Source organism: Hoplias malabaricus, chromosome 2 (genome assembly GCF_029633855.1).
Source record: "Hoplias malabaricus isolate fHopMal1 chromosome 2, fHopMal1.hap1, whole genome shotgun sequence".
In the NCBI taxonomy this organism is placed as follows: domain Eukaryota; kingdom Metazoa; phylum Chordata; class Actinopteri; order Characiformes; family Erythrinidae; genus Hoplias; species Hoplias malabaricus.
The window spans coordinates 73759685-73783590 of NC_089801.1; the positions used below are offsets into that span (position 1 = coordinate 73759685).

Below are 23906 nucleotides of genomic sequence, written 5' to 3' on the forward strand. Positions count from 1 at the left end.
AAAGAAAATAGAGAAAAAAAGGAAAAAAAGAGTAGAGAGAGAAAGTGAGAGAGAAAACAGAAAAAAGAGGAGAGAAAGAGAGACAGACAGAAAACGAGAGGGAGGGAGAGAAAGCAAGAGAGACAGAGCGAGACAGAAAAAAGAGAAAGAGAAAAGATAAAGACAGAAAAAGAAAGAAAATGGAGAGAGAGAAAATAGAGAGAAAAAAGAGGAGAGAAAGAAAGAGACAACGAGTGGGAGAGAGAGAGAGAGCAAGAGAGACAGAGCGAGACAGAAAAAAGAGAAAGAGAAAAGATAAAGACAGAAAAAGAAAGAAAATGGAGAGAGAGAAAATAGAGAGAAAAAAGAGGAGAGAAAGAAAGAGACAACGAGTGGGAGAGAGAGAGACAGAGCGAGACAGAGAAAGAGAAAGAGAAAACAGAGAGAGGGAAAGAAAGAGAGAGACAGAAAAGAGAGACAAAGAAAGAGAGAAAAGAGAAAGGAGAAAGAGAGAGGCAGACTGATTACAGTCATTAATTAGCTTGCGCTACATTGTTATGTACTGAAAGAAAAACTAAATCTATAAATAGCTCAGCTGCACGGTCCTAACTGAGTGGCAACTGTTTGATAATCTGCACATTGCAGCCTTGTGTAAGTCAGTATAACTAGTCTCGTAAAGGCCATTATCACAATCTCTGTGAAACATGATTAAAATCAATAACTCCTGAAGCCCTAGTTAACAGTGCATCATTAGCGGTTAAACTCATACTCACCCAGAGCTGGTCGTCGTGTCCTGGGGGGCTCTTCTTAATGAACGCACCATAGTAGGTGGCGATGTTCCTGTGATGCGAGTATTTTTTCAGCATGTTGATCTCCAGCTTTATCTCTTCCTCTTCGTCCTAAAGCATATTAGGGATAGAAAAGAAACAGCAGTTAAGTCTTATGCAATCATCGTGGGCACATTTAGTGCTAAGTCTATTTGCAGAGGCACTACTGGGGTCTCATGTGATTCAGACGTCTGTGTGTGAGAAGCACGCTGATAAATCAGCTCAGGAGGAGAAACAAATCTTTTTGTAGTGGGAAAGCAAGAACGTTTGTCTAAATGAGGACCTCTCTAAGCCTAATTAGCGGCTGCGTGTTCTGGGATTAAACACGGATGAATTTCGCTGTCCTCCACAGCAGTTTACAGGCATTTTCATTACCGAGACTTAATAATACAAGAAAAGAGTGTAATCCATTTAAGCGCGGCTAATAAAATTAGGGATGCAATCGATTCGCTTAGCCTGGTTTTTGCTGCGTTTGCAAAGGCATTCAGTATCGTCAAGGGGTCCAGAAGAGAGGAAATTAATCCTTTCCAAAAGGATACTGTGAGAAAATAAATCACATATAAGGCAGTGTGCCCTTCACTGCGCTGCATTACCTCATTTACTGTGCATTTTGATTAGCGCATGGCATGAATTAACATATTTTTTCAGTTTTATTACTGTGGTTTAATATATAAATTCTCTCTTTAATTATTATGATTCGTTAGTGATTGTTTTCATGTGTTCTGCTGGGAGCTTTTTTTTGCAAAAAAAAAAAAATTTAAAATTGCTGAAACATTACAATCTTCACAATTACATTTTCACATAATAGAATACAAATGTCAACAAGCCACTCATTTTAAAAAACACCATGCCATAGGCTACTGCTATGAGTACATTATTATTAGTCACACAGGAAAAAAGGAAAGAAGTATGAAACTCAAATTTCACAAGTAACCCTTCAGTTCTGTGAATAAATATTCATTCATTATCTGTAACCCTTATCCAGTTCAGGGTCACGGTGGGTCCAGAGCCTACCTGGAATCATTGGGCACAAGGCAGGAATACACCCTGGAGGGGGCGCCAGTCCTTCACAGGGTAACACACAGACACACACACACCTTTTGAGTCGCCAATCCACCTACCAACGTGTGTTTTTGGACTGTAGGAGGAAACCGGAGCACCCGAAGGAAACCCACGCAGACACAGGGAGAACACACCACACTCCTCACAGACAGTCACCCGGAGGAAACCCACGCAGACACAGGGAGAACACACCACACTCCTCACAGACAGTCACCCGGAGGAAACCCACGCAGACACAGGGAGAACACACCACACTCCTCACAGACAGTCACCCGGAGCGGGAATCGAACCCGGAGCGGGAATTAAACCCACAACCTCCAGGCCCCTGGAGCTGTGTGACTGCGACACTACCTGCTGCGCCGCCGTGCCGTCCCGTGAATAAATATAACAACTCAAAATGAACAACCTGGCACCTGAGGGGCGCAGTGGTCCAAGCTTTGGTCTTATCATCAGGTGATGGATCCCCTGTTGTGCCTCAGCCATCCAAGCCGGGGAGCCCTATACAACACAATCTACCTTGTTCTCAGCTCATGGCGCTAGTTAGCACTGATGTTCCTCAGCTGATGTGACAGATCTGAGCAGTGTGGGCAATTTGCATTAAACTAGCGTTGTTGCATGAGCGCCAGGTAACAAAGAAGCTTTTTGGTTTCGTGGAGTAGACACCTGCGCACACACACCTTCGCAAGGTGAGAGTTTGGCGGGAACTCTAAGTGTGGATCTGAAGACTGTTAGTAATTGAGTATATATATATATATATATAAAATCCGTGGAGAAGTTGTTTGCTATAATCCCTGTGGAATTCTCTCTCTAACAGAATAAAGTTATCCATATATTGATGTAAAACAGCCTAAATTGATTAAACATTAAGCAGTACTACATGTGGTATTTGTAGCTTGTAGCCGATATATTAGCATATATTTCACCATGTTACCATGTAGTGGTAGTGTTCCATGGTAATCTTAAGGACTTAGGAGGCTCATGTGGTTCATGTAGTTAGTAAACACTGCTTGTTGTTTACATACTCTCTCTGTGGTATAACAGCTTTTAAGATACTTTCAGTTGCTGAGGGTTATGACTATATTAACAATAGCAGCAACATACTCAGAATAGCATAGTATGATGTAATGTAAAGATCTGCTTTTATACCGCGTTCCCCTACTCTAAATGTTTAATGACCTTAATAGCTCAGGGCAGAGTGGTCGCCAGACTCTCAATAATAATTCACAGCCCTTCAGCCTTGATCAACACGGACAATGCCTCAATTAATGTCTCAGAAACAATTAGTACTAATACCGTTTGGTCTGACATCATGTCTTGGGCATTAGATCCATCCGATTATCCTCTGCCATTATTTGGTGTGTGCCAAGGCATATGGTGAAAAATGGCATTGTGAAAGATGACCACCACTGAGCTCTAAAGTGCTCCGACACCCATTACAGCTAATTCAAAACACACCGTTCCTTTCTCAGTCATGTGCTTCGTGTGCGAGGAATGGGCTGACAAAGGCTTATTTAAGGGTAGCTGCCATGTCTTGTCGTCTAATACTCCCCAATACCATTTTTGCTCAGGCTAGTCCACCCTAGATTATTGCAGGGGGGACTCTGGCCAGAGCAGGATGCTTTTATTAAAACAGTACATTTACGACATAATGTTTTAAACAAGAATTAATGGATGTTTACCACTTAGCAGTGTGTAAATATGTAAACTATCAGACGAAAACCTAAAACTGCAATAATAGGTGATTTCAGATAATACTAAAAAGTGTGGTGGTGGTGGAAGAAGAAGAGAGGAAGAGAGAGAGAGAGAGAGAGAGAGAGAGAGAGAGAAAATACCTTTTCTAAAGCAGAATAGTGCTGAATAGAACCATTGTAAAATTCTAAGATCTATCATAGATTCAGAATATTAATAGTAGCCTTCTCTCAGCCTGAACTTTATCTGGATACGAAACCAGTCTATTTGAGATGACCTAAGCCTCTAATATAATTTCACTTTATTTATTGTGACATTAATTTTGTGAAAAACACAGAAAGCCGTATTTAATGCAGTCATTCACTGGGGCTGGGCAATGGATCGAAAAATGAAATTAATTTTCAATTCCACCTTAAATAACGCAGCACTAAGGAGCGTGCTCCAGCTACCACTAATATTTCCGAATCATTTAAGGTGGAAATATGTGCTATTCTATTAATCTCCAGCTCCTGCTGCAGTGTGTAGAGACCGCCCTGACTATGTTTTCCCATCCACGACCCAAAGACATTTATACGGATTTTAGTCTGTGGATCTACATAAATAGCAGCGCAATCGATAACCGCAGTGAGTTGTACGTCCATATTTAAGTGTATCCTAGGAAACGCGAGTTGTGTGTTCCCTGGGGAGTTTGGGGTTGTGTAGTGTGTTATCCTCAGTCTTGTGGTGTGAGTGAGAAATGTTTCCAATGTCCATAAGTATCGACAAAAACAATCATGTAGTGACTGGGGCAAAAAACTTCTATGAGGTGTGTCCCAAACAGTGCCATGTGTACTACATGTAGGGAGTAGTGAGTAGGGGGCCATTTCCAACACACCAATGTTTAAAGGTGCTCTCTGTAGCTGATACCGATACTGTGTTTAAGTGCTAGCACCGGTGCCGATACGGATATGGTATTAGTATCGGTGTAACACTAGCTAGCACCAAAGAAAAACACAGCACCTGTGGCTTGGACGCGAGGTGTTTGGCTATAATTAGGACAAAAAATTATTAATTAAAAAGAAATCAAAATGTAAACAATGAGAAAAAAAACGAGGGGAACAAGCTCCCAGGAACATTAGAAAAATATATATATACACACTGAAGTATATTCACAGTACCAGCCTCGTCACTGAACTACGTAGGTGAAAAAAATAGGAAAACAAAATAATCGTTCATTAAATCGTAATAAAACGTTAAATTAATTGCGATACTGATTTGCGCTCTCATCGCCCAGCACTCACTCACTGTTCAGTATTTTTAGTGATGCACCATCACACAACTCAACAACTGTACTGTTTATGTACAGTGCAGTTTTGTCCATTGAGGTGACATCATCTCTTTCCAGTGCCTATCCCTATCCCTTCCTATCTCACGCTCCCTCTCCCTCACACACACTTCCTCCAGCTGTGTGGATTACCTCTCGGTTGTGAGAGTCTCATTACAGCGGTTATTACCTGACTGACAGAACAGAGTGAGTCATGACTAAGAGAAAAGGCCACTTCTACAGTTTCACTTCTAAAGAAGCAGCTGATCCTAGAAAAGTTCAATAAGCCTATAGGGGTTCTTTAACAACAACAACAACAACAGTCACAGACAGGAGCCCCATGCAGGCCAAAGGTCATATGCACAACTAGATGAGCCTGAAAGTTGAGTTTGGCATTGTGTAAACACACACACACGTCCAAGTTGATTTTCAGTCTGTAAATAAACAGCAGTGGCCTGTTGACACCAGACAAGGTCTTGTTTAATTGACGGGTCCCCGTAGATACATTCTCACACACACACACACAGAGAGAGAGAGAGAGAGAAAGAAATGCACAGACGGAAAGGACAGGTAAAGTAAGAATAAAGAGGAAGACAGTGGCAGAAAGAAAGAAGAAGAAGTAAATAAAGTCAGTACCAGATTGAAAAGGGAAATAGCAACAATTCGTTTCCAGTCAAACGTTCCCCTGAAAGCTATACAGTAGCTAATAGTTTGTCTACTTCATCTTTTCTCACAGTTCTGCTCTTTAAGTAAAGTATATTTTCCAAGCATATGTTTATGTCTATACCCATTATTACTGGCTTTTCTATCCACATATTTTTAGCACGTTTTCATACAGGATGGGGTTTAGCAAGAGACAAAAGAGAAAGTGAAGCAAAACCTGTGAAAAAGAACACAGAAGAACAAAGAGAAAGCAGTAAGATGAAGAACTAAAAGGGAGATTCACGTGCGGTGGATGTGCGTGTGCGTGCACGTGAGAATGTGGGCCACAGCCGAAGTGGCTGAAGTGATCCATGAATGTTGTATACCAAGAGCGGTCAGCTGACTCATAACTCCATTCTCTCTGTGGCGGTGCTGAATGTACCCGTGTGAGGCAGACGTTCCAGTCTCTAGTAAAAGACACTGACTTCTGATCAAAAACACAGAATCTTTACGGTAAAACCATTAAGGCTCATATGGACACTAAAGAGTTTCAACAGATGATATTTTCAAGTGGTAGTTCGGCTAAAACTCAGCTGGAGATAACAGAATTTACACTGATTATCACCCATTACTTGCTTAGACTGGCACTGATCCGATGAATATTCTTAAAATACTTGTTTTCTGGTGGCTGCTTACAGGGGTTTGTTACACAATGAAACTGAAACACCTGTCATTGTAGTGTGGGAGGTTTCATGGCTAAACTGGAGCAGTCTGGTGGCCAATCTTCATTAACTGCACATTGCACCAGTAAGACCATGTGCATCCAATGGTTCAAACATTGTGTCCTGAAGGCGGTGCCGTGTATCAGGACGACAACGCACCAATACACACAGCGAGACCGGTGAAAGACTGGTTTGATGGACATGAGAGTGAAGTTGAACATCTCCCATGGCCTGCACAGTCACCAGATCTAAATATTATTGAGCCACTTTGGGGTGTTTTGGAGGAGCGAGTCAGGAAACGTTTTCCTCCACCAGCATCACGTAGAGACCTGGCCACTATCCTGCAAGAATAATGGCTTCAAATCCCTCTGACCACTGTGCAGGACTTGTATATGTCATTCCCAAGACGAACTGACGCTGTACTGGCCGCAAAAGGAGGCCCTACACCGTACTAATAAATTACTGTGGTCTAAAACCAGGTGTTTCACTTTCAATGTCCAACCCCTGTATTATCTGTGCATCTCATTTTATGCTTCTCTTTGCTTTAGAAAGTAATGGCACTGGACAGTGTTTTCTAAGATTAGACAAAATATGCGAAAGCAGAAGAACTTGTGGTATCCAGACCTTGGGAACCCCAAGTCTTTATCCAAACCGGGACACACCTAATCTACATTAGAAGAGGTGAGCAGCTCGGGGTGTGTCCTGAACACTCAGCTCACCTGATTACATCACAAGTCGTCCCAGAGTAAACTTGAAAGTGTGCTAGTCCCTATCACAGGAAATGGTTGAGCAATGTTTAAATGTCATGTAGCCTTTGTTCAATAACAGCTCCTGGGAATAAATAAGGAGTGTCAGAGGCAAGTCAGAACGCCTTCGGAAAACTGGTCCCAGAAACACACCACTGAGTTTCTGCTGTTTGTGATTTTTTTTTTTTTTTTTCTTAATTTCAGTCTTAGACCTTATTCATAAAAACATTCATGTAACAGGTAACTTCAGTATTAAAAGTGCTACGCAGCTTGAATCATACTACATTAGGTATGACTGACTATATTGAATATAGTGTATAGTTTATAAAACATTCTGGCATTAAAACAGCTGCAATAAAACCCTGACTCAGAAAGGCAGAAAACAATGTTCGATTACACTCAATAATTATGGCATGTGATAAATGTACTATGTAAAATAGTAATGGTGCTATTTAAAAAGATTTGGGTCAATGCGGATTATATCATTTTATAACGTAATGTTCAAAGCACAGCATCGACTCATTAGAAAAACTCTATTCTCTTTCATCTAAATGTACGAACTTTGTATCTGCAAAACTAAAACTTCACGAGAGAGAATAAAGTTTTTGACCGTTGGCAATGACATGCTTTAAAAAGGTGAAGAGAAAGAGTGCACAAACATCTCCAAAACATTTTAGTCATGGCTGTATTTTAGTTTACTTCTGCTCTAATGATACCTCATTTGGGTTTTTGTCCCACTATAGAGCCTATACATTTTATAGGGAATACTTTTGAGGGTAGGGCTTGTTGGACTGAATGCGTGGTGCAGGGGCAGGGAGAGGCTGACTGTTCAAACAAGCTTCAGAAAATATTCCAACAGAATTTCTGAATGCAGAGTAAGAGTCAGCAAAAGTGGCAAATCACTGAAAATACAGACTAGCCGATCTAAAACCACTAAGAGGGTGGATAATAAAGGCTGTGGGAGCTCTATGATGCTGGTCTGTTTCTACTGAGGCGGAATGTGTGGACTTTTATAAAAGTTGTGTGTGGGTGGGTGGGCACACCCCCTACCTAAACCTCAACTGTAGCTGTATATATCTCCAACGAGAAGTTTGCGAATAGTGAGATAAAAAAAAAAAAGCCACATTTTGAGGGATATCCCTGCACTATAAGCTTAGGTTCATTTAAAATAAATAAATAAATAAATAAACAAACACCCTTGCTTCAGGCTGTCAAGCAATCACCGGTGCTTATTAAACAATTAAACTTAGTTTTATGGAACAGTAATTTCCTAGACGCAGCAGAAACTCCAAACCCCACCTGAGTCTCACTAAGACATTCTCAGTTCCTGCACAGTATGTACTTCTCTGGATGTTCCAAGATTTATGACTCATTTTTGTATTTGTAGAACTCTCAGTTCATGCTGAGCTTCTACTGCACCAGAATACCCTAATTATTGATTTGTACTCTTATTATAAATGGATTCCATAATAATTCTAATACAAATGTAAATACAGCAGATATTAATATTGTTGTATGTACCTACAAAACAATAATAATCCATACTGTAGTATATTATACGCATTATCATAATACGGTCTATTGTAAGCACCTATTTGTGATAAGGACGTTAGCCGAGAGCTAATATTAGCATAGACGCTATGTTAAAACAGAAGCACTATAAAGTGGAGATTGTGTTGTCTGTTGTTATACAAGAAACAAGATTGAAAAGATCAGAAATAAACCCACGGTACCCTTCCAAAGTCTTAGACGTTCATTTACTAACGTCTTATAGCTCTAATAAACTGAAAAGAATATTTACTGGTTCAGATTTATGCTGCATTCTATTAGAATAAATAACACAGTAAAGAGATGATGTACCAATACAATGCATCAGTGTGTGGATTTTTGATCACAGCTTATTGCATTATAAAGATGTGGTTAGCAAAAGTGAAAACGAACAAATGTATCATATCGAATGTGGTGTGATACACTGACATTTATCCCCTACTACACTATGTCCTCCTTAATTTTTGAACACCATTTTATATTTAAAGTCTATACATTAACTGAAAACTGCACTGAGATCAGTGTTTTTAAGAAAGACTGTGGTGCTCGACTCTACCTCTGTGACGTCCATGACCTTGATGGCCGCCAGCTGTCCTGTTTTGACATGTCGGCCCTGTAGGAGAGAAAGGAAAGAAAAAAACGACAGTTAATTTTAGTCATCAGTCTCAAAGCAATGCAAATGTTCAATGTAAATCTCAACTTGTTTCACAAAAGGGATTTTCAGACTGTTCCCCGATTGTTCGAAAGAATAATACAGTACTCTCAGCTGACCTACATTTTCACATCGTCGTCAAACGGGACCTCAAACTTTCCTCTCAGTTCCTACATCGAGAAAAGAAAGAACAGACCACAGAAGTCTGACCCTGGTGCTGGGCCCCTACATAAACATTCCCACACTCTTCTCCTTTCTCTCCAAGCACCTCATTCTCTGTACTCTTCGGGCAAACCCCCACCTCCCCACTTCACTTTCTCTCACTTATTCCATCCATCCTTCAACTCTCTCTTACGTAAACAGAACCAAAAATAGCCAGGCCTCTTCCTTTATCAACTGCCCAAATACCAGATCCCCAAAGAACAGCACTATTGTTGGGTGATGATGAAAACAAAATAAAAAAAACGGTGTGAAACCAATCATACATCAACATACATGGATTCTAGGGCGCTATGATTGTACACTTAGCTAAAACTGGCTGTTGACAATTAAGCGGTCATGTACAGACATGTGCTCCGAGAGGCATGTATGCAAAAATATAACACACACTTGGAAGGAAATCTAAAAATCACAGTGGGGGATACACAGTGGGAATTAGGGCCCTCATGAGTTCAGCCAAGTGCTCACAAGTACACTGCACTATTATTCAGCGAAGTAAAAGAGGAGTGGAAACAATCAAAGAACCATCATGTAGACTGAGGCCAAAAAGCTCCAGGCCTAGAGTTTTTTCCTGATCTTCTCAAGAGCTGTGTTTGATGTTTCATAGAAGGGACAGTATTCCACAACCGGAGCACTGAAGTGGAAAAGTAGTTCCGTGGCCTGAAGGGCAATGGGGCACCAAATAGGACCGTTTTTTTTTTTTTTTTGCGTACACGTTTTTAGCTGTTTTTGAAAGGCGTTCATATCCAGCAATAAGTCTGTCCCAAAACTTACTCCCCACGTAAAGGCTGTCCCAGTTCTTAGATACCCAATCATGCTGCCTACTGAGATACCTTAATCTACCTTAAACCTTTCCTCAGCCACGAAGCACGAAGGCAATCCCATGATGCAACACAAGCACAATTCCTGTCTATTTCACTCTTCTCCCAGAACACACACAAAGAATTAAACTGGTGATGAAAACTGGAAGACTAGAGTCTGAGGCGATGCTAGCCACTGAGACAACTCCTGCCGTTTCATTTTCCAAATTTTGCAACTGTTTATATTTTACATCCTACTCCTCTCAATATCTTTGAACCCCGGTGTAACGCGAATACTGTCACACTCTGCTCAGAAAGGCGCAATCTGCCGGTGATGTCATATTACCGCTGGTGAACAGATTCACATGAGAACCTGAATGGGGCGAGCTCATGAAAAGGGGAGTGAGAAAAATTTAGGTGAACACAATCCTGCCGTCAGTGCTTGCCACAGAGCACTGAAGGTTTGGGTTTCCTTTGTCTGCATGGAGCTGATATTTGAGCCCAGGCCTCTGGTCTTCAAGGCTTGCCTGTCATGACTAAGGTCAGAGGTTTGTAGGATGACAGACAAGAGATTAAACCAGCTCCAGAATGAGGAGGAGGAGGTTAATTTTGTGGGTCAGTGCACTGTCATTGTCGGTTTTTCCTCAGAAAAGTAAGATTACGTCATGCTGTTCAAGGCTGAAAATATGGGTAGAAAAGCAGTGCAAAAAAATCAAAGCAACACATCTGGACCACAAAGATGGGAGGGTCCAACCCTGGACCCTGGAAAACTGAAAAAGTTTTAAAATTGTGGGCGGCGACTTGTTTTGGGAAAAAAAATAAAGCTTTAATTAAAACAAGATGAAGAAGTTTCTGAAAATGAAGCGGAAGACTGTGGGAAAAAGCAGGACATTGACTGAATCATAGTAAGGTATTCATCCAGTGTTGAATCACCTGCGCCAAATGGCCAAGGAACCCTCACATCTTAAGGTTTCTTAAAATTGCTGAGTATTTTGTAGAATGGGAAACCCACACTTCTTTAGAATTATAACTACAGTAAAAATTCAAACTCAGCTTCGTGGTCATACAATGTTTTGCGACTATGAAATATCATCACTGCAGTCGTCAGGACATCTACAGCACTTCTGATAAAGTCCAGAGAACAAGAACAAATACTATGAGAAGATTTTGGCCAAGTGCTCTGTCTGGACAGCAGCCAACAGAACTTTCCTCAGAGGTCAGTCTTAAGCTAAGAGTGCCACTGGGTTTTAGCTTTAGACCATTCAAGTTTTACCAAGCATTAAGAGGTACATCAGATAAGATTATGACAATTAGCCTACATAAGGATTGCTCAGAAAGCCTTTAGAACATGGTATTGGCCAGTTGTGCAGAGAAAGAACTTAGAACAGAGGCCTTTCTAAGCTCCTAGACAGGAAATCAGCTCAACTCTGGGAGGAAAAAGGTAATTAGAGACAGAGAACAGAGTTTGTTCCTTCTAACTACACATCTACTGTGACCGCTCTTCCATTTTTTATTTTTTTTTGCCTATTATCTTTCCACCTCCATTTTCTGGCAATGGCTGCTTCCTACACACATCTATCTGCAATGAGACATCAGCTATTGCACTGCTCTGGTTTGTACCCATCATGATGTATACTCCTCCAGTGACTTGTTCTGTTTTCTGGGTCAAACTAAAACCAAACCTGCATGTGGAATATTTATTAGGAGCCAGGACACCATTCCTGAATCAGACAAAGACCATCATAACCACCGGAGCAATTATCTTGGTTGAACCGATTGACAAACTCACATATACAAGATGTGATGTTCAAAACACAAGCTCGAGTGTTTCTAGGTTCATGTTAAATAAGGATGAAGCTGAAGTGCCATGAGCAAGACGCATGGCACTGTCAAAGCTTAGACTTAATCCTTTACACTGCTTCTTGGACACTTTAAGCAAGTAGGGTTCATTAATGAGACACTAACTCAGACACACACCACTTCCAGTGTGCCCAAGCAAAAAGGGCTACAGGAAGCAAGGGAGAACAAGACAAAGACAAACAGTGCTCAAAAGTCAAGGACCAAGGAACACAGTGGGTGTCTTTATGACAGTGAGGCAAAGCACTATAGATGAAGAGGACTTAGAGGAGGAGGATATTAAGGAAGTCCATATCCTAAACTGGCCTAAGCCTCAAAGCGACAGTCATTTGATAGTATCGCTTGTGCAGTGCTGGACTTCCCTGAGGAAATGCCAGGGAGGACAAGTCACGCCGAACGCTGATCAGTAAAACAGAAAAGAGAATCTGACTTGAACGTTGAAACAGCAAAGTTTACAAAGAACTACCCACCAGTGAAGCCGAAAGAACAGACACTTTTTTAAAAACACCGAGCTCTGAATAAATGACGGGGGGGGGGGGGGTTAGACATTACACAAATGTGTAATTTATAGCTTGTATGCACTTAACAGGATTTGGATGATGAAGGCTAATCATGATAGTGTTATGTTGAAGTTTGCCATTCAGACCATTCAGTTTGCAACCATTAATATCCACTTAAAATAAGCTATTATATTTAGAACGATTTATACATCAACATAAAAATAATAAAAAAGAAATTAAAATGAAGGCTACATCATACATTTAATAACACTTAATAACGCAGACACATTTACTACCGTTATGAACATGCTAAACTCCAGCATGGCACCAGATGACTACTGCCACTTAAGACAACATTTTCCGTCTTAACGCAAGCATCATCATTGATAAATTTAACTATGTGAACAATTGAAATTTCACTTAGCAGCAAGCAATTATGACGTACTGAACAATATAGTAGTTGGAGCAGAGTTTGGCATTACAGTGATCCCTCGTTTTTCATGGGGGATGCGTTCCAAGACCACCTGCGAAAAACGAATTTCCGTTAAGTAGAGGAAAGATGTATTTAACGAGTATTTGGACTTTTAAAACCCTCCCTGTTAACAACCCACCCTTTGCATTAAACAGTCGTACTATAATGTTTTTCAGCTGGAACTACATGTTCCATGTCCTACCAGTTTCTTTAATAGAGTCATTCCTAAGCTGTGATTTAGCGTCAGTAAAATTTCACTCGGATGTGGACATGAACAATACGTAAGAAATACTTGTAAATGATATATTTAGTCACCTACAGGCCCAGTCTAATACATGTAAATAATAATAATTAAAAAAACACTGTTGGCTATTCATCTTTCACGGTTTTCCTAGATTTTCCCTCAATATCCGCGATATAGCGGCCATAAGCCCCCTTGAAAAAACCCGCGAAGAAGCGAATCCATGAAAGATGAACCGCGAAGTAGCGAGGAATTACTCAAATCTCTAGTTTAAAAATCACTCTTGTTCACTTATAACAGTTCACAAAAAACGCTTGTCAGTTGCTTTCCTGCAAAGCTAATTGTTCAAAGAAATAAATCAACTGCTGCATACAGGGCCACCAGACTGGGATCATTGGATTAGCAGGCAGTAATTATCCTTTATTTATTTATTTATTTATTTATTTATTTTTGTCCCCCACCCCCTGAATTTTATCAGAAGAAATACAGTGGGAAACAGTCACATGTAGGTAGGTGGAGAACCTGGAACACAGACAAAAACCACAGCAGACTGGCTTTCAAAAGGACACCAAACATAGTAAAGTACAATGACACCCAGTGTGAATCTCTTGAAAAACATCTCTGTGGCAGACTCCATTTACGCAGCACAAAAGACGAAGACTGGGCCGGCACAGGGGAAAAGGATTACTGTTTAATATGGTGCTCACTGGGGAAACAGCTCTTTGTGATTCTGACAGAGAAGCAGGATGTGCTGAATCCAGATCAGTGGGTCACAGGTCAGCGGAGGACTGCCGACAGTTACAGCCTGCACTGCTTAGGGATCCACGAAAAAGCAATTTCAGCACTTGATCTTTATGAGATCCATAAACCGTCAGTCAGTCAATTACTGTGCCTTTTAATTCCCAAAACCCACAGAGGCACTCAATAGCAGACATGTTTTTGTATTAATTTAAAATAAATACGTACTAGAAATTACGTAATTGAATTAAGGCCCCGTCCTCACGGATCTTACGGCACTGAAAACGGAGGTTTTCGAACACTTGTTCCAAGGTGGAGATTTTAGAAAACGCTGTTGTCACTCTTCTCACGTGGACGAAGGTAAACAAATCTTTGCAGAAACCCCAACGTCACGACAAGCTACAATATACATGAAGCTAGCACTAGATTTCAGATTCCACATACGTATAAATGATGCTGCGTTAAAAATATATAATCATTCAGTAATTAATGACTTGCGTAGTGCATTACATTGGGAGTATGGAGTGATGTGAGATTTAAACACTTTCTATGCATTGTGGAGTTTTGAGGTCTCTCTAAGAAGTACTATGTCCCCCTACTGGACTGGCATGAGAATGTATTCGTCTGAACAGGGATATTCTCAAAAATGGAGGACAATGTTTAAATCTCCATGTCAGGACTATCTTGCCTGTCAAATGAAGCACAAAAAAAATTATATCAAATAAGCAGAGCTTTCCACGATGAACATACTGTTATAGGCAGATCGTTTGTAGGAAATGAACCTTCCAAATCAACATTTGAAGAGACACTTGGGCTATAAATATGGGTTGGCACCAACAAATATACGTGAATATATTGGACATTGACTCAACATTCTCTTTTTGGAGCGTCCATAGTTCTACCTTAACTTTACAAAAAGGAGGACAGCCAGTCTACACCAAAACAACTCATGAGTGTACATAAACACAACCCTCCAAGCTCCCACTTCATACAATAGTGAGAAAGTACACTAATGAGCTACTAAATCACGTTGTGGTATGCAGCTACAGTACACGGGGAAGCTGTTCAAAGGAATTTTAAAATGCCAGTAAGCCTTCAACCCACTTGGAATCACATTAGAATGCTCCAGAAAAAAAAGGCTGATATAAACAATGTTTAGATGTCAACTTTTATTTTAGTCTCAACACAGACAGCGCCAACTTACAGCTACCAGCGCGATGACAGACACCCCCCCCCATTTCTATCAGAACACAAAGTCTAATCCAACTACATCCCTCATCACCATCCAGCAGCGAAAGGATTTAGCATAAATTTTCAAGAGTCAGGACCAGTGCCCTCTTCAAACTGAAGTTTAAGCATTTTGAAATAAAACTGCTCCTTTTTAGCCACATCTAAAGATACACCACACGTGAGTGCGCTGGTGTTCCTGTCTGTGAAGAGGAAATGTGTTCAAACACACATGCCCCATGAGTCATGTGAGTAGAGATGACAGGCAGGCAAAGATCTAATGGAGTAGTAATGTGGGTAGAAAGCTTAGAGAGAATGGGCCCGGGGGATTAGAGAAGCGTATAGTTCTGTAGAGATTTCTTGTGCACATACTCTCTACCCATTCGTAGGGCAAGTTTTTCCTTCCTATTTGTATGATGTCACGTCAACGTGCCTCTAATTTTCTCCTTGAAGTAAAATAATCAGAGCACTGTCACCTGAAAATGAATCAAGGTTCTACCTCAGAAATCCAGGGATGTGATTACACAACCGCCCTCTTCTACCAACAGGAAACCGGTTCAAATCCCGTTTGAGAACCTAACTCTGAGCCATTCGGCATGCTTCCACCAGCACAAGTTGGTTTGCGAAGCAGAAAAGTTTGTTTCCAGCTGGAACTAAGGAACAGTAGGTTCTTTTGTGTAAACTGTAACAGCGCCTGTGGGTGTCAAGCTAAAGAATCTCCAGAAAGAGCGTAGAGCCTTAAATAAAGCAATATCAAACAGTACAGCCTGATAAGGTCATTTGCCACGGGTTACGTTGTCTTTGATGTTATACTGTGTAAAAAGACCAGCTACCCAATTCCTCCTTTAGTATGAAAACCAAGACATAAAAACAGGAAAATGCTCTGTGTGGATTTAGGGCTGTTCTTTTAGTGGAAAAAGGCCAACATGGCCGCTGTCTGTGTGGAACGGATGGCCGTCCTAGTAAATACAGGCTGTTTTTATTTGATTTTCAATTTATACCCATGTTTATAGCAAACAAGGCTTTACAAATGAGAACTTTTAGTTCCCAAACATCACATCATGCTCTGCAGAGATGCTTGTCTAAAAACATGACTGTGCAACGCTTTATGGCAGAGGGAGCAAGAGAGGTGTGTCTTAATTTCATGAACATTAATTACGTTCAGCAAAAATAGGGGGAGCTCAGAAGACAAAAAATCCAATTCTTACATATCCTTCCTTTAAAACAAGCTAATATTCATCTGCAACACAATAAAAGGAATCACCCAGTCACTCCCTTATGTACAAATTAATAAATTAAGTATTTGTCAGGTCCTACTTTATCTCGTCGCCATTTTTCTAATCAATGGAGGAAAGATTCATCATGTTTTAATTAAAGTGCATTTATACAAACGTGAACAAAAACAGCAAGCACACAACACACTAGCCAAGAACTATCACACAAGTCATTATAGTTCAGCCCTCTTTAAATAAGAGCAGCGATAACATACCATGGCCTAAAAAGCCAACTCCCCTTCACTTTGATGTGAGACTGCAGCTACAAAAACACTCCAACCGTTATCAATTTCAGTGCAGCCGTGGGGCAACCCCAAACATAAACCTCTGTTGGGGTCAGAGGTCACAGGTGCAACGACAGGGGATCAAGTTCCCTCCCTCGTGGCATTTGCTACAACACCATGCATGGGTGAATGATTTATAAGATATGATAATTTTAGGACTAAGCCTCTAAGGGGGAGAGATAGCAGAGCAGGAAAGAATGCTAAAGAGCCACCTCTTGAACAGGAAGTGAAGATAATCAGATTAAGAGTAAGGAAAGAGAAGGGACATAAGCAAAGAAACAGCATGAACACTGAACACCAGACTCATTATGGAGCATATTCTGCAGTATATGAAAATTCCCTGCTGTAAAAGAGCAACACAATTGGGGTGGACGATACAGCCCTAAAATAATCACAGTGCAGTGATCCCTCGTTTTTCGCGGGGGATGCATTCCAAGACCTCCCGCGAAGTAGATGAAATATATTTTTTAATGTATTTAACAAGTATTTGGAATTTTAAACCCCTCCCTGTTACTGTTAACAACCCACCCTTTGCATTAAACAGTCATTCTATAATGTTTTTCAGCTGGAACCACATGTGATATCCCACCAGTTTCTTTAATAGAGTCATTCCTAAGCTGTGATTTAGCGTCAGTAAATTTCACTCGGATGTGGACATGAACAATACATGTACTGTACGTAAGAAAGAGTATTAGTCACCTACAGGCCCAGTCTAATACATGTAAATAAAAAAATGCCTCCTTGAAAAAACCCGCGAAGTAGCAAAGGATTACTGTATTTCAGCAATGACATTCTTGGCGATATGAACAAAACATTAATTTCAAGAACATTATTGCAATAAATATTATATCAAATACATTTCCAGTACAAATGTCGCTTATTTTGTAAACAGTAATGTACCCAGACTCTGCATAAAAATACCCTTAAAGCTTTACAGTAAACAACAAAACTACAAATAAAGTTGCCATGCAGAGTCATTGTGGACTTTCTGCTTGGTTTAGAGCGTACGTTATCTGTTGAACTCTCTCTACGGTGTTTTTGGTTTTCCTCGTACTTCAGAGATTTATTGTCTTTCACATTTTACAGTTAGTGGTTTGCTGTACAGCTGATATTTTGTAACCAACCATTGCCACACTACTGAAGTAACACCCCGTTTAGGAGCAAATTCTTCCATTGCAGAGTAACTTTCCACCAAACTTGTCACTTTGTCTAAATGACTCACTTAATGCATGTATCCCATATTACATGAAGTCATTACGCAAACAAGTAAAAACATCACAATTATCGCAATATTGATTTTTACAGTTTTATCGTAACACTGCAAATGATTCAATACGGCACTGCCCCAGTCCACATCTGGTTTGATTGTTCTGTGATGTTCATTGGAACAAGTGAGAACCCTTGCATTACATAAGAACCTGAGGTAATTCTCTGTCCACTTCCAACAAACTCCACTGCAGTTTTGTTGAAATATGAACACAATACAGAAACTAGTGGCATTTTGTGTTGCAAATGTTCAGCCACCCTCCGCCCCCAATTTTCCTGCCAGCTGTGTGCATTGAAACCTTCCAGTCTCAAGCCTGCTTCTCCATTAGGTCACCGCTGCCCAACAGCGCTATATCCCTCTCTTTGTTGTGTACTTCTGTATTGGTGCATACGAAAGACATGTCTGATGCCATGTTGACACAAGAATGACTAGTGTGTGAATTCAGCTCAAAGCCATGGAGATTTCACAGCAATTTCACCCCAAATGATACCCGTTTGATATTATAGAGAAGCATGGGTGTGCATTACTTTATAACTTCAAATATTACAAGCTATGCATAAAACCCATGAGCTCCGACTATCATTCATTCATTATCTGTAACCGCTTATCCAATTCAGGGTCGCGGGGGGTCCAGAGCCTACCTGGAATCATTGGGCACAAGGCAGGAATAAACCCTGGAGGGGGCGCCAGTTCTTCACAAGGCGACACAGACACACACAGACATTCACTCACACACTCACACCTACGGACACTTTTGAGTCACCAATCCACCTGCAACGTGTGTTTTTGGACTGTGGGAGGAAACCGGAGCACCCGGAGGAAACCCACGCAGACACAGAGAGAACACACCAACTCCTCACAGACAGTCACCCGGAGCGGGAATCGAACCCACAACCTCCAGGTCCCTGGAGCTGTGTGACTGCGGCACTACCTGCTGCTCCACCGTGCCGCCCTCCGACTATCGTACAACATCAAATGGGTTTAGCTCATTTATTTTCACTAAACGTAGGTCATAAAACCTACAACAACTGCACAAAACTACAAACATAAAACACAAAGATGTAACGGTACACAAAAGTCACAGTTCTGTTTTAAACCTTAAGGTTCAGCGAGTACACACACTACTATATTAGGCTGAACTCATTAATAACTAATTAGGGCATTATAGAGAGTGTGCTATTCCTCCACAGATCTCAGAGCGAACTACAGCAGCGGCGCGGCATAAAAATAGTACATAAGTGTTTCATGACTGAAGCAAACCCCCAAAAAGTAGCTTTTTTTGTTGCATAAACTGTCCACCATTTCAATTCGTGTGAATAGCACAGAACTGTACTGTTAAAGGAAAATGTCACTGATGATTATGTACCAGCTCAACACTCAATTAGACAAGCAAAGAGAAAAAGACTGCAAGAACATGAGCACACTGGTCTGGAATCAAAGAAGAGTTCAAAGGGAGGTGTACGACAACTGCGCTGAAGGTTGAATGGCCCTTGGGTGGTGGTGGTGAACCGAGGCTGATGATTCAGACCAAGATGCAAGGTGACAGCAGAAGAAGGGGTAGGGCATGGGGAGTACAGACAAAGACAGACACACAAACAGTAAGGCTTTAATATGATCAGTGAAAACCGGTGAAACCAATCCCTCCCAAGCAGACTGTCATTAAAAGTAATGTTAAAAGTCATTGCACATGATGTCATTTCTTTGTGCTGTAAAAAACACGGTCTTGCGTGAAACTGCTTGAAGCAGAAGACCACAGCATCAGCTGTTCAGCAACATCCAGAAAAGCGTGAAGAAGATTGGGGGCAAAACATTGAAGGGTGATGTTTTAGTCTCAAACAGGATGATGGCATTTTATTAATTTATTTCTGTAGCAGCATGAATTAATACATATTCCGTAATAATCCACAAATGTTCTAAAAACAAGGGACTATCCTTGAAACCCCTGTATACAGAGTAAATATTTATACATTTTAAGACTATTTAACAAAAGACAGAACACGCTCATGGAACCCCCCACACACACAAAGCATGTTCAGCTAGCACAGACACACACTATAGACATACAAACACACACAGACACTCCCCCACTTCCTCCCCTGCCTTCCCTACACAAACCAGATGAGCATCCAGAGGAGAAAGGGCCAAGCACCACATGACACGAGCATGCTGCTAAGCTGTGATGCACATACCAGTGCAGACTGACCCACTTCCAAGTACATCGCCACTGGCCAGGAAAGGATATACATGCACTCTCTACATAAAACAGCACTAATGTGTTCTGATAATGATATTAGTTCGTCAAACTCACTCATGTCATTAACAAAAATGTCTTTACTGAACTGGTACATGTTTTTTCCCCCTCTTTGAGAATTGATCCTACTGTGTACCTTAAGTTTTCCCATAGAACACTTCATAATAAACAAAAACACCCTGGATTTAACAGAGTGTATAAATGTAGAGTGTACGATCACAAAGCAAAACAAATCAAATGAACAAATACAGTAGAACCTTACGACTTCTTGAAGATGCTTCATGAACGGCCCATTTCTAAGTTACACTATTCAAACATGTGAGCTTTGGAAGGAGCATGAGAAAATTGCACGCATTAGAAACCAGATCTGGTCACATGTGCCTTGCTGTAAGAAAATGATATTCATGTCAAAGCCTTGCAAAAGGTTCCAGCCAAGTTCAGGAGGTTCATTACTGATACAAGCAAGCAACCGAGCTGGTTCTCAACCGCCTTGGGTAGGCAAACAGAAACACAACCCAGACAACTGGCCATTAATCATCTAAACCTACTCTTTTTATGTAAAAATAGAAGCCAAGAACCAGTCATGCAAATATCCCGTTTGAACGTTTGTTCTGATTTCACTGATAAAACTGCATCAAGATATCTAGGCACAATAATACTGTGTAATAACTTTCAATCTTCATGTAACGTTGTTAATCCCCTGAGCCGACTGACACTTAGAAAACATTACAGTTATGAATCTATAGCCAAATGTAGGGCTGAAATATTAATCATGTTTGTACTGAAACTGAAAATGTGAAAATAAACAAACTAGTTTTTAAAATCATGAGAGCTGCAGTTTATTTATAGTTTACATTAACCAAGGCTACTGAACCCTGCTGTGTACATAACCACACCTAAGTTCATTCATTATCTGTAAGTGCTTATCCAGTTCAGGGTCACGGTGGGTCCAGAGCCTACCTGGAATCATTGGGCACAAGGCAGGAATACGCCCTGGAGGGGGCGCCAGTCCTTCACAGGGCAACACACACACTCACCACACCTAAGTTGCGGTCTGGAAAGTGGAAGCGTGATTGGCGGAGATGCAAAAGACACGTACAGACACATTTGATCACGTTTCTTTCACTCACTTTTGATATTAATCAATTTCTTCTTTGGTGTATTTTGCCCTGGATAAGAGCCTCTGCTAAATACTGGCAATGTAAATTTAACCAAAATTAGGCTTGGAATGAGTGCACATATGAAACAGTTTAACAAAACTGGGGGGGCGGGGGTTAAATAATAAAATATTGACACGTTAAGTAGTAAATTATCCAGACAAACTGAATGTCTTCAACACCATGGCGGTTTCCCAAACTGCATACAATCACATTAAACATGAATTTATTTGAGTTGTATCTGGGGTATGATGTGTTAAATTGAACTATTACTACTACTAGCATGTTTTCAGGCACTGAACTCAATCCCCCAACTGTCATATACCATCCAACGTGGTCAAATCTATGTGGCTTTAATAAATAAGAGCCAGGTGATTGGATTACAATGGTCTGCAAATGCAAATATTGTAACAAACTAAATTTATCCAGCAATTCTCTCTCACACACACACACACATTCCAAAGCAAGAGGTTAACATGACTAAGCTCATACTGAAAAGCATTCTCATTAAGAGAACAGCAGACTGAAATGAAAATGAATACTTTATCAGAGGCACACGGAGTGCTGGAACAAAGTAAACCAGACAGAGACCGCACTGGTGAAAAAAAAAAGGCGAGTTACTGAGAAGCACAGGGAGAAGCGAAGGCCTCTGCCCATTTGTTCATTTAGAGCTTGTGTATTGTCAGGATTTCTTTCAGTGAGGTGAACAGGGCCCCCACATTACTGTCACAGCAGTGCTGCTCTCAGCTGCTCCAAAAGACAGCTGTTCAATCACCTGCCACAAAAGACCCAGTATGAGGGGGACTGTGTGCTCAGTTGGTGGAGAGAAAAAGGCAGAGTGAGAGGAAACACATTATAAAAATGGCGAGGAATTGTGTGAGAGAAAGATTACGCTGAAAAGTCTCTTTCTAACTGAGATCTCAACTAAGTGCCTACCCCTTCACAAACTGAGAGCCAAAAGCAAAATGATAACCAATTTGGAGTGATAAGGGCATCCAGGAGATGACTGATTAGACCTGTGACTTCATGGTTAAGCTCCTATGTCTCTGACAAACGCTTACACACCTGCAGCAATGGTTGAGATTCTGAAAATGTGGTGATCGGAGGCATCCACAACAAAGAGAGAGCAAGAAAAGTAGGCCAAGACAACAGCAGCAAGAGTGGTCAATAACAGTATCTACTGATCACGCAACAGTGCTGCTGAAATGCCTTGATGGAATTACAGCGCTAAAAAAACTCCAGCCTTTTACAGTAGACCACACACAAACACTAAACTTAAGAGCAGGGTGGTCCAAAAGTCATTACTAGTAAAGACTTCAGCACAGTTAGGAGTCTAGAACATTGATACATCACTGTTACTGAAATTATATTGCAGTATTGTGACTGCAAAACGGGATGTGTCTGAGACCAACCCGTATACAGGTGGTCCTCGACTTACGTCGTTGATCCGTTCCTACGTCGCGTCGTAAACCAATTTTCGGGTAAGTCCGAACATACTGTACGTAAATAACCTACTGTAAGCACTTATCCTAACACCTATTCTCCTCGGTCCCGAGCCGCGTAACCGTGTATTCTTCCGCCGCGCACACCAGACACAAAGTTCGCGTTACGACGTTTACGACGCAAAACAAAACCACGTAAGTCGAAACAAGGCTTTACACAGTAAGTAGGAGATGTGCCGTAACCACGAAACATCGTAACTCGGGACTGACGTAATCCGAGGACCTTCTGTACACCTTTTGTCCATGAGTCATTCTACAGAAATGATCATCTGACCAGGAGCCTCATAGGTTAGAGGGCTAATTTGCATAATGTACCCTTCTACTATATATCAGTACAGTGTAGTTCAATATCACAATGATTTACAAAAGATGTATTGCACAGTTGGAATCCTCCTTTTGTCCCAATCGCAGCATTCCTTGCTTGCCCAACTGAACAGAGAGGGGGATATAGAGAGAATTCCAGGGATCCAGACCCTTTGATCTCAGGGATCGGCTGAATAAGCAGCCAGAGAAGGTGAACTCCGGACTGGTCGCGCTCCGACTGTTCCCTCAGCCTGCTGAGTAAAACCCTGCAAAGCCTCGAGTCCACAAACAGATTAATGCTCTGTCCGCTAGCATCAGTGTCACTCGAGCGAAGTGGAGGATCTACACGGCGGAGCTGGAAGACGACTATGATTTTCTGTCATGATTAATGTTAAGATTAGAAGCAGGCTCTGCGTTAGGGTCAAAGTAAGAGATGCGTTTAAGAGGCAGGATTAAGCACACGGAAGGGTAGGGCAAAGCAAATCAGTTAAAGACTTGCACATTCGTCTCTTGCCAAGAAAGATATTTAGGCCTCAGATATAATGGATGTCTGCTGCTCACAAGAGGTTCAGCGATGGTGGGTCACAAGAGGATACCATACCAACTATTAGTACCAACCCATCTTTCACTTCTTTCCAATAAAT

General features: G+C 41.1%; 1 protein-coding gene across 7 annotated transcripts in view; it reads right to left on the reverse strand.

Moving 5' to 3' along the window:
• Positions 1 to 23906, reverse strand: part of LOC136687184 (mitogen-activated protein kinase kinase kinase kinase 4-like) — a 63202-nt gene that overhangs the window by 23189 nt on the left and 16107 nt on the right. For all 7 annotated transcript variants that reach the window (XM_066661479.1, XM_066661474.1, XM_066661478.1 and 4 more), the window contains exons 3-4: positions 9075 to 9131; positions 753 to 878 (exon numbers count right to left, since the gene is read on the reverse strand). In XM_066661479.1, the coding sequence (XP_066517576.1) occupies positions 753 to 878; positions 9075 to 9131 (183 nt within the window). The remainder of the gene's footprint in view (positions 1 to 752; positions 879 to 9074; positions 9132 to 23906) is intronic.